At 39.8% G+C, this 12,085-nt stretch overlaps 1 protein-coding gene across 1 annotated transcript; it reads right to left on the minus strand.

The window, feature by feature from the left end:
- Positions 1-11,058: 11,058 nt before the first annotated feature.
- Positions 11,059-11,487, minus strand: LOC140851207 (large ribosomal subunit protein uL15x-like). The gene has a single exon (XM_073242774.1). It carries the CDS (start codon positions 11,485-11,487, stop codon positions 11,059-11,061), a length of 429 nt encoding a protein of 142 aa, XP_073098875.1.
- Between the last annotated feature and the right edge of the window lie 598 nt (positions 11,488-12,085).

Here is a 12,085-nt window from a genome sequence, read left to right on the forward strand (position 1 = left end):
GACTTTCATCCTTAATTTATTTGATCCAAAAACTTAGACACCCTATAATTGAAGTCAAATAAATCTAATTTATTTATATTATTAACAAATAATTAAGTTTGAATTATCTTATCAAATAAGAAAATTAAACATAAAGAAAAATTAGGTCCAACTATGTGCTAGCAAGGTTACCTTGTGTTGGATTCTAGTGATGCAATAGAATATATATTTTAAAAATATTTAATATACATTCAATAAATAAAAATAAAATATAACAATTAAACTTAACCATCGAAACTCAAAAACCCAAAGAATCCCTTGACGATTACAATCAAACCACAAAAATATTCATATGAAGAGAAGATCAGAAGTCATATACCATCATGAAGACCACAAATTGATGATTTTGATATCTCTATGAGACTCCAAAGTAGAAGCCCTCCAATATTAATCCAAATAGGATTGATCAGGACCCTTCCCAACTCGTCATGGTGCCGCAGCCTTCTTTGCAAGTGCATTGCCGATTATCCTTCGTAAGAATATGATGCACCATTGCTTGTATACCTTCATGACCTTCACTAGGACCACTCTAAGAATTTTTTTCCAAAGTATCAAACCATACTTTAATCAAATTTTATGTTCAAGACATGAACAATCTGATTTTTGGATAAGTATCTCATACTTTTTATTTTTCTTCTTCTCTTCCTTTCTATTTTTTCTTCTCTTTTCCTTTCTATTTTTTAGTTCATATTTTTACCACCACATCATCATCTAATCCCACATCCAAAACTATTTTTGGATGAATTTTAGGCCAAATAGGGTGTCCATTAAATAAAGGATGAAGGGGCACCACACAAGACATCAAGGGGCGCTAACTCTTGGCATCCTAACTCCCTTACACGCTCCATATTAATTTTTGCATGTAATCCCATGGGTTAAGGCATGGAATAGGAAGAGTTTAACAAGTAGAAGGAATCCTCCTCTCTGTAGAAAAATCTAGACACCAAAATATGGTGTGTGGAAAGGGAGAACTGGAAATACTAAGAGTCCATGATAAGGTGGACTCTTCCATATCCAATGCATAAATAAATGACTTTCATTTATTTGTGGCATTCAAACTCTTTGCTAGAAAAGGACTCTTCCTTCTCTTCTGCACCTATAATCCCAAGAGACATCTAATGTCACGAGGATAAGAAACGCATGGAGAATATGAAAGGAAATAAGAGTCCAATGTAAAATGGACTCTCCATTTTCAAGGACGTCCCACATTTATTTTTTGCATGGAGTTTCTTCCAAAGAAGGTCTCCATCTCCTCTTCCATGCCCACATTATCCCAAGGCATTATCACATGGTGAACAAAATTAAGGGACATGTGGATCATGTAAGAAAATTTAGATAAGGAGAAGGATTCTTCTCCTTAACTTCCCAAAATAAATGTGATGCCCATAATTCTTTGGCATATGGTTTTTGGCATGGAGGAGGTTGGTTCCATGTGGAACACTTCTAAAAAATCAAATAAAATCAATTAATTAATTAAATAGTTCAAACCTAATCACATTAGATCAAGGCAACAAGATTAGGTTAGCACAAACACCTTTGCACTGAATCCAATTAGGAACTTAGGTTAATTCATGTGCAAGTAATTTAATTAACCTATTAAATTTATAATAAATTCAAATTGATTGGATCAAGATCAAATTCTTATAGTGTGTGACCCATTGGGTTCTAAATCTGGTCAGCAGTGGATCCAAACTCTCGATGAAACCCTAATCCGATTGGATTTGGTCTGCTCAAGAATCCCAATCAACTAGGACTCTTCCTAATTGATTTTAGAATTAAACTCTTTTAATTCTATTGAGTTCACAAGTCAAGATTGATATTTAGCAATGTGCCATGACTATCCAAAAGATTTAAGATTTGATAGAAATACTAAAATTATCCTTCCATGGTGAGGTACCATGCAATTCAATCCTTCGATCACACAACATCCCAGAAAGACCATGGGTATCAAAATATATCAAATCCAAATATCTAACTATATGTATCTTGATCTGATGATGATGACTCAATTGATGAATCAGTAAAAATTATTTCTATTTCTACTATTCATCCCTACTCTAGCCAGAGACTCTCAGGATCACCATCCTATGAGATTACATAGGATATTCTCTCCTCCTACAAGGAGTGACCGATTCCTTGTTGACCACTCACAACCTTCTTGCACACATTGCCATACCCAAAATATCCCACACACATCTCAAATTGATGTGCTAGGGAATAGACCAAAGTAAGGGTCAATGCATACAAGGTACCATGGTAATCTCAAGTCAAAGGATCACATGCACCACTCCCACTGAAGAACCATCTACTAACATGCTGTAAGGCTCTATTAGATGTTCTTTTATAGGTTAGTTCAGCAAACTCATCCTCTAATGAGCACTTACATCTTTGTTTTAGTGTCACCACATAAGTGGTTGTGAGATCAACCATCCTCTTCATCGAGCATACATAGGATGTACTAGTCTTATCAGAGTTATTGATCTTCGACTCGATGATCCAACGATTGAGAATATTTTAGATTGGGGCTATCAAGATTTTAGATCTCACTAGCATGATCTCATCATGGCCCTAAAATCATTGCCCTAATCTATGAGGTTTATCATAATCATATAAAAATGATACAGCAAATGATAAAATATGATACCTCATATAAGTAAATAACTAATAACATACAAATGAGCAGAAAGATAATGAAGAAATATCCCATCGCATCCCATGTGATTGGCTTGTAGGGTATAATTCTTTCAATCTTCCACTTGCACTAAAGTCAATCGCCCATATACCTAATGCCCGTGCAATCAGGATGGAAATTACACTGCTTCTGTGTATGGCTTAGTGAACTTGTCCTATTATACTGTTCTTTAATATTAGCTCATTTTATGATCATATCATGAATAAGGTGAAAGTGCCTAGTGTGTGCGTGAGTACTCAGTGAGACCAGACCCAACTTAATGATGAACCCTTCATCAGGCACCTTTCTTAAGTAATCTTTTCTAACAACATTTAACTGAAACAAATACAGTATGCTGTTTGGAACTTTTTTAATTCACTGCTCCGCTAGTACTTCTCAAGTACTTTGAGAATATTTTTCACAGTTTTCAAAAGATCATATCATGGATCAGCCTCAAATCAATGATTATACACAAGGCATAATTCACATTAGGCTTGGTACATTGAATGTATGGGTAAGTAAACACCTTTACACCCATTCATGTTGAACCCTTTCAACATTAAATTCTATGTACCTAGATTGGGACAAATCCTGCATCCATTAACATTTATCCCTATAGATGCCAAGTATATTAGATGCTTAACCCAAATCTATTCTATGAAAACTTCTGTGATAAGCAAGCCATTGACCCAGTGCAATATCGGGCTCATCATCCCAATATACTATATGTCCCCCACATACATAACCAAGAAGTTAGTGAAACTCTCACTTATTTTCTTGCACACATATATGATTCATCTATATTTGATAAAGTCAAATATTTTGACTGTCCCATCCAAAATAGAAGTATCCACTCCTTATAAACTATCCGAATTCATAAAAGCATTTGCCCTCCCACTAGAGACAACTTCTCTAGATGGTGTATGTCAATAGCAAGAATCCGAATAGGCATCCCTGATAGCAACAAGTTGGGTCATATCTATAGGTGCTTCAATCATAGTCCATACTTGGTTGATGTTCCAGAGTCCATTTTGGATGATGTTCCAGAGTCCATTTTGGATGACAAGATTTCAGACTAGCTGTTAAAGTCCCTACTCATAACAATCTTCGAATGGATCAAGTAGAACATCATTCACAATGATGTATGGTGTACTTCCATTCACAATGACAAACCCATATTTGAATGGTATATTACACACTCGAATTGACTTTTCGATGAGGAGGTGTGTATCATGATCGTGCCTCATCACTAGGCACATTTGATCAAGGATTAACTTGTGGATACTCCATAGGTTAAGATAGAATAGTTTATAGGTCTTAAACTTCTCAAGTTCAATTATCCTCCCACTATCTCCTTTTAAAAAAATTTCTTTTCCTAAAAGGTGGCATACCTACTGACAAAACATCATTTGTCAAGTAGGGTGGTAGAAGTAGTATCACATACTATTCTTTTAGGATAACCTATACACTTATAAAAAAAACTGTTCTAGCAAAAACTTATGTACATCAACTCTTTTCACATAAGTTAGGCAATCTACCTTTTGCCTTTTCCATATCTCATATAGAGTGCTTGTAATAGATTTTTATAGTATTTAATTTATACAATAATTTTTAAGATATTTTTCAGAAAGAGACAATAATATTTGTGAAGTATTTTAGAAAATACATCATATCACATATGAAGTATAATCTCTGGATCGAGATATTATTAGTCTTTGAACATCCATATGTTCAAGACCTAATACCTTGCTAGCCCTGAGATATGTGACCATCACATACTTATTTCTTGTTCTCATCAACATGAAGAACATCATTAAGTGACAGAAACATAAGACCATAACCATAAAATTTATCAGAGGGAGAATAACTTTTACTCTTAACATTAATTTCAAATCTAAGTTACAATAACATAGGGATTGAAATAATATTTTTGATAAACAATGGTCTACTAATTTTTAAATAAATAGATTCCTACAGTCTTAGCATCAATGGATTATCCATCAGTGCCATAAGGCTAGTAATCATCTCACTTCAGCTTTATAGGTCCTGCAACACTTTGCATAAATAGAACCTATATAAGGTATCACATACCTTAAATTTTAAAGCTAAAATACTTAATGAATTATTAATTTGTATCACATATAAACTATTAGTAGATGCAACTTTTACATCCTGCTACTACTTCATATTTGCAAGATAATTCTTACAATTTATTGCTCATCGATGCTGTAACGATATTAGATATCCTTAATGAAGACAATCTTCACCTTCTATTCCTCAACCATTCTATGATATTTAGTCAATTTTAAAAATATCCTAAGCAGCGCATGTAAAGATGCAAATGTGTATATAAGAACATAAAAAGGACTACTCATGATGACATGCACAAGTTAGACAAGGATTTTATTTAATTGTGTCTCCCACTATTTTAACAAATTTTATCGCCCTCAAGTATGAAATCGAAAAACCTTATCATGAAGTTGTTTAGTGAGGTTGAGATCTCAATTCCTCATAAAAAACCTTGTGAATAGCACAACAAGCTCCTATGAGTTCAAAGGTAAGTAATTCTTTACTAATTGTATCTCATATAATTCTCAACATAGCTTTTGTCTCTAAAACACTTATAGCCTTGTGGATAGCACAACAAACTATAGTATTTTAGTTAAGTCATATCTTTCCATCCTATATGATCATATCTGAATAATACTATCCTTGTGGATAGCACAACAAGGCAGTACTACTAAAGTATGCCATAAGCATCACTAGGTCAATATCATATCAATCACTATAGCAAGCCTTGTGGATAGCAGAACAAACTCACTCCAGTTCTTGATATACTTTATTGACTTAGTATGAGCTAAATACAATTAGTTTCATAATGCACCAAGACAGTATTAAGTCAGTCTCCACAGCAAGTCTTATGGATAGCATAACAAGCCTACTATGATTCTTGACATAATAGTGACTTAGCATGAAGGAAGGCATGGGTAGTATTCTTAATACTTCACCATTAAGACTTAATATAATTTAACTGAGGGACTTAGGTCTCCAGCACATCCTAAACATTTAATTATGCATCATATACAATTTAAATTCTAATTTTTTTTAACTACTAGCATATATGAGCATATCAAAGAAAATAAATAGTTATGGACTTTTGAAAAAATTATTCTGGCCACAGGATAATCTTTGGATCTAACCCAAGTGCATCATAGATTGAACCATCTCATGGTCAATCTTAATGTGCCTTGTTTCTCCAAAAGTCTGGTAGTCCAGTCTTCATCACCATGAAGACAACCATAAATGCTTGATGTTTTATTTGAAAATAGAATGAAATAATTTTAATCTATTCTCAAATATTTTTTTTCTATAATTTTAAATCATTATGTAAAAATCTCAATCAACAGTTGCTAATATAGAAAAGAGAGGTTCGGCTAATAATATAATGTATCAGGAATGCCCAACCCCTATTGCAACTCTTACAGATGTATTAATATAATCAACTAGCATGTAAGCATTCATGCATATATCCATCACATGGATGTTTCATAGTCTATAATAAATCAACATAATATTTCATAACAATTATAACATATTATAACAAATAACTCATATTATTTTAATTGTGATATCATTCAAACACATGTCAATTATGATGTTAAAAAATATGGGCATAGGACCCATCTTTGGATTTTCGATTCGAATTTAACACTTGACCGAAAGTTCAATATTAGGTCAATCATTTATCATCCATATAAGTTAGGTTGACCAATTCTTAAGTTAAATCTAATTCAATTAGGTTAACTCAGATTCGATCACCCATAACTCAAATCCTAATCTAATTAGATAAATGACAAAATTTGATTAGTCAAAATTAAATTTAGTTTCTAATGAAATTAGAATAATAATTTTGGTTTAATCTATAAATATTAATTTTAATCACATTAGAATAATAAATTATAGTTAAACCAATCTATCAGCACAAAAATTCTAATTGATATCTAATGCATCCTTTTCATGACCAAAATTTTTTGATCCCATGCATGCCTCGAGCAACAATCAAGATGCTTGACCCACAATGGTGAGTCCCCGATAACATGGTGGTCGGCTCTTGAATCTTAAGTAAAAATATTAAATGCAAAAATCTTAATCCTTGGCAATGTACATCCATATGCAGCATTCCAAGGCCCCTGTGCATCTCATGCACTGAATTTCAATTCCATCAAAAAATAGATCATAGGATCTAAATAAACTTATCACACAAGTCTATAAACCATAGAATTTCATATCCAAGATTTGATCATGAATCGATAATAATTTATCAAAAATAAAAATGTATCAAAATCATCAACAAAACATCAATCAGAAAATTAATTTTGACATAGTTTGAACTGGATCTAATCCATATCACAAAAATAATATGAAATTTGACTGAATATATCAAAGGTGGCTCTGATACTACTGTTAGGTTTTGATGATGCAGCAAAATAAATATTTTCAAAATTTTTAACATGCATTCAATAAATGAAAATAAGGTTTAACAATTAAACTCAACCACCGAAACTCAAAAATCCTAGGAATCCCTTGACGATTACAATCAAACTACAAAAATATTCATATGACGAGGAGATCAGAAGTCATATACCACCATGAAGATCATGAATTGATGATTTTGATATCTCCATGAGACTCCAGAGCAGAAGCCCTCCAACGTTGATCCACATAGAATTGATCAGGGCCCTTCCCAACTCGTCATGGTGCTGCAGCCTTCTTCGCAAGTGTGCTGTCAATTATCTTTCACAAGAACACAATGCACCATTGCTTGTATGTCATCATGACCTCTACTAGGACCACTATAGGAACCCTTTCCCAAAGTATCAAACTACACTCTAATCAGATTTTATGTTCAACACATAAATAATCTAATTTTTGGACGAGTATCTCATACTTTCTATTTTTCTTTCTCTCTTCCTTTCTATTTTTTCTTTCTTTTTTCTTTTTATTTTTTACTTTAGATTTGTACCACCTCATCCTTATCTAATCCCACATCCAAAACCATTTTTGGATAAATTTTATGCCATATGGGGTGCCCCTTAAATAAAGGATGAAGGGGCGCCACACAAGACATCAAGGGGCGCCAACTCTTGGCATCCCAACTCCCTTACACGCTTCATATTAATTTTTGCATGTAATCCCATGGGTTAAGGCATGGAATAAGAAGAATTTAATAAGTAGAAGGATGCCTCCTCTATGTAGAAAAATTTGGACACCAAAATATGGCATATGGAAAGGGAGAACGTGAAAATACCAAGAGTCCATGACAAGGTGGACTCTTCCATATCCAACGCATAAATAAATGACTTTCATTTATTTATGGTGTTCAAACTCCTTGCTAGAGAAGGACTCTTCTCTTTTGCACCATAATCCCAAGAGACATCTAATGTCATGAGGATTTAAGAATATGAAAGGAAATAAGAGTCCAATGTAAAATGGACTCTCCATTTTCAATGCCAAAATCTAGGGATGTCCCACATTTATTTTTTGCATGGAGTTTCTTCCAAGAGAAGGTCCCTGTTGGTGCAAAAATCCATCTGCGTCGAAGAAGCTGGAGTCGAGGGAGTCGTGGTCACTGCCGGGACCTGCAAAAGAAGTCTAAACCGGAGTTGGGGTTGCTCCGGCAAGACCCTCCAACACTCAAGTCAGTTCTCTGCCTCAACAAGAATGGAGTGCTCGAATGGAAATTTTAGCAGAGTCTTTGTGATAGAAACTAGAGCTTAGAGAATAATGTATCGGGGTCCCCTTTTTATAGGCAGAGGGTGCGATAGATGATAGCGACGTTTGTAACCGTCTGGCAGTGGGCCGTTCGGAGCCAGGAGGAGTCTGTTATGGAGGGTAGTGGAGTGGAATCGTGGCCATCACTGTGACCTGCCACGTGGAGTCTGTCATGGGGAGTGGAGCGACGTCCGTTGTCGCGACTTGCCAGAGGGTGGAGGATCCATGCGGTATCAGCTGCAGGAAGTGGAGCAGAGTCGTGGTCATTACTGTGGCCTGCCAGGGAGTGATGGAGCCGTGCGGGATCCATCACAGGAAGTGGAGCAATGTCGTGGTCATTACTGTGGCCTGCCAGGGAGTGATGGAGCCGCGTGGGATCTATCCCAGGAAGTGGAGCAGAGTCGTGGCCGTTACTGTGGCCTGTCAGGGGGTCCAGGCCTGTCGGCAATAGAAATATGAAAGGAATTCTCCCTCAACAGAAGCTCGACCAAAGGCTTATGGTGGGAATCTGGTGCGGACCGCTTGTGGCAGGAATTTGAGGTAGATCGTTTGTAGCAGAAACTCAGAGGGGGTCGCTTGCAGTAGGAGCCCGAAGTTTGGCCCTTGTAGGAGTTCGGGGTGAGGTCCACCTGCACAGTTGAAGTCGGGGATGAAGTCCGGCTCTCGTAGGAGTCTGGATGAAGTCCACCTGTAGTCGAGGTTGGGGATGAAGTCCGGCTCCGTAGGAGTCCGGATGGGATCTACCTGTAGTTAAAGTTGGGGACGAAGTCCGGCTCCTGTAGGCATCCGGATGAAGTCTACCTGCGCAGTTGAAGTCGGGGATGGAGTCTGGCTCCCGTAGGATTCTGGATGAAGTCTACCTGCGTAGTTGAAGTCGGGGATGGAGTCTGGCTCCCGTAGGAGTCCGAATGAAGTCTACCTGCGCAGTTGAAGTCAGAGACGGAGTCTGGCTCCCGTAGGAGTCCGGATGAAGTCTACCTGCACAGTTGAAGTAGGGGATGAAGTCCGGCTCCCGTAGGAGTCCGGATGGAATCTACCTGTAGTTGAAGTCGGAGACGAAGTTTGGCTCCCGTAGGAGTTCGGATGAAGTCTACCTGCACAATTAAAGTCGGGGATGGAGTCCGACTCCTGTAGGAGTCCGGATGAAGTCTACCTGCGCAGTTGAAGTCAGGGACGAAGTCCAGCTCCCGTAGGAGTCCGGATGAAGTCTACCTGTGTAGTTGAAGTCGGGGATGGAGTCTGGCTCCCGTAGGAGTCTGGATGAAGTCTACCTGCATAGTTGAAGTCGAGGATGGAGTCCGGATGAAGTCTACCTGCGCAGTTGAAGTCGGGGATGGAGTCTGGCTCCCGTAGGAGTCCGGATGAAGTCTACCTACGCAGTTGAAGTCGGAGATGGAGTCCGACTCCCGTAGGAGTCTGGATGAAGTCTACCTGTGCAGTTGAAGTTGGGGACAGAGTCTGGCTCCTGTAGGAGTCTGGATGAAGTCTACCTGCGCAGTTGAAGTCGAGGACAGAGTCCGGATGAAGTCTACCTGCGTAGTTGAAGTCGGGGATGGAGTCCGGCTCTCGTAGGAGTCCGGATGAAGTCTACCTGCGCAGTTGAAGTTGGGGACGAAGTCTGGCTCCCGTAGGAGTTCGGATGAAGTCTACCTACACAGTTGAAGTCGGGGATGAAGTCCGGCTCCCATAGGAGTCCGGATGGAATCTATCTATAGTTGAAGTTGGAGACAAAGTCCGGCTCCGTAGGAGTTCGGATGAAGTCTACTTGCATAGTTGAAGTCGGGGACAGAGTCCGACTCCCGTAGGAGTCCGGATGAAGTCTACCTACGCAGTTGAAGTCGGAGACAGAGTCCGGCTCCCGTAGGAGTCTGGATGAAGTCTTCGAGGTGGTCGACCACTGTCGGGGCTTGGGCGAAGTCCGCCTGTCATGAAGAATCTGGCCTACACTGGTGGCCGTTTATCCATCGGCAGAACTTGGGAACGTTACGGAGGCTCGACCGTCGGAGGGGCTCGGGAAGATGCCGTCGAAGGCCGGACGTCGGTAGAACCCCCAGAGGGTCACTCCTGGCACGAACTTCGGCTGAGGGGGTGTCTCATACCCAACACCAGTCCCCCTACTTTCGAGTTTGAGTTTCGATTGAAGGAAGTACAGAGAAGTTTCACAGCCAAAGTTGTCCTCTTGAATCCTGTGCACGACCGCCCTCAGATATTTTGGCATTTAATGCGCACGTGCGGGAGTCTTTTTCCGATTAGGGCAATCCAAAGAGTCCTTTTGAAATTCCCCTCGGAGCGCAGTCCTAAGTGCCACACCATAATGGTCCTGCTAGTAGCCAACCTTACGCCACGATGAGTGGGACATGCGGCGGGCACCGATGGACTTAGGGACATCCGCCACCATAACTGCGCCAAGCCCTGTCGCCTATTTAAGCCCCCCTCCTTCCCTCCAGGGGCTTCACTTCGCCTGAGAGTCGACATCTTTCTTCTGCCAGAGAGTTTAGTCACTCCATTGGCACCCTTTCCGACTCTAAGCACTCTTCGCACCAGTCTTCGCCATCTCCGCCGGCACCCCGCTGCCTTCAGCCTTCTGAGCCCCTTCGAGGGGTTCCCCCGTCGGGGCCTCTATCCTGGAGGCCAATCTCGAGAGGATGTTGTGGATCAAGAAGAGTAGGAGGGGAAAGACAGCGGTCGGTGGGCGCGTTCCACCTGAGAATTTCATAGTTGAACGAGGCGACATCGGTCAAGGGGGTAGAGCTGTCATCATAAGCTGTGGCGGGTCTCTTGACGTCATCGGGGCCGAGGAACCAGAGGCGGTCGGCACTGACGGTCGGGCAGTAGAGCTTATTGCAGAGATGGTGGAAGTAGCGCTTGCCGACCTTGCCGAAGTACCCAGGATGGTGGTCGTCGCAGAGCACACGGTGGTGGTGCATGCCTCCGGCATCGTCGCAGCCTCCGGGGTACTTCTGGTTCTTCTTGATGCAGGTCATCGTCGCCGCTGCCGTCGCCATCGCCGTCCTTTGAATTCTATCCCCCCCTTTTCCCCCTAGGGTTGGGGTTTCGATAATGGAGCGGAACGAGGCGGGGGGCGAGAGCAGAGGGGTTTATCACACGTGCTGGAAAATACCGCTGAAAAAGATAGAACCGGAAGGAGGAGTCGAGAGCTTGAAGTGGTCCCTAACGTGTTTCTTTCGAGTCCTGTAGTAATGTTCTTTTTCCTCGGCCCCCAGGGTCTTGTAACGTGCACCTTGTTAATTGAGAATGAAAAGGAGATTTTATTATTTTGTCTGCACTTTGTGTCAAATTATCGCCTGCTGAACTTCTTTCATTCACCATTATTATTGTTGTATTCCTCTCCCCTTTCCTCTTCTTCTTTCTTTTTTCTCTTTTCCATTTTTTTTTTTTGACGTCGTCTGGAGGTTACTGGTCATTGCCATGTTGGCTCGCTCTTCCAGTCATCCTTCTTCTTAGCCCTAAGGGCTCTGTAATGTATATTTAATAAATAACATGGAAGGGAATTTTTTGCTACCTCTTTTACTCATATGTTGAATTGTCATTTGTCGAGCTTTTTTCGACTCTCGCCTTGCTCGAAATCGATGCCGTTCAGAG

The sequence above is a fragment of the Elaeis guineensis genome, chromosome 8, assembly GCF_000442705.2.
Source record: "Elaeis guineensis isolate ETL-2024a chromosome 8, EG11, whole genome shotgun sequence".
In the NCBI taxonomy this organism is placed as follows: domain Eukaryota; kingdom Viridiplantae; phylum Streptophyta; class Magnoliopsida; order Arecales; family Arecaceae; genus Elaeis; species Elaeis guineensis.

Coding starts and splice junctions, on each gene's coding strand:
- LOC140851207 (XM_073242774.1), bottom strand. CDS start 11,487: ATGGCGACGGCAGCGGCGACGATGACCTGCATCAAGAAGAACCAGAAG.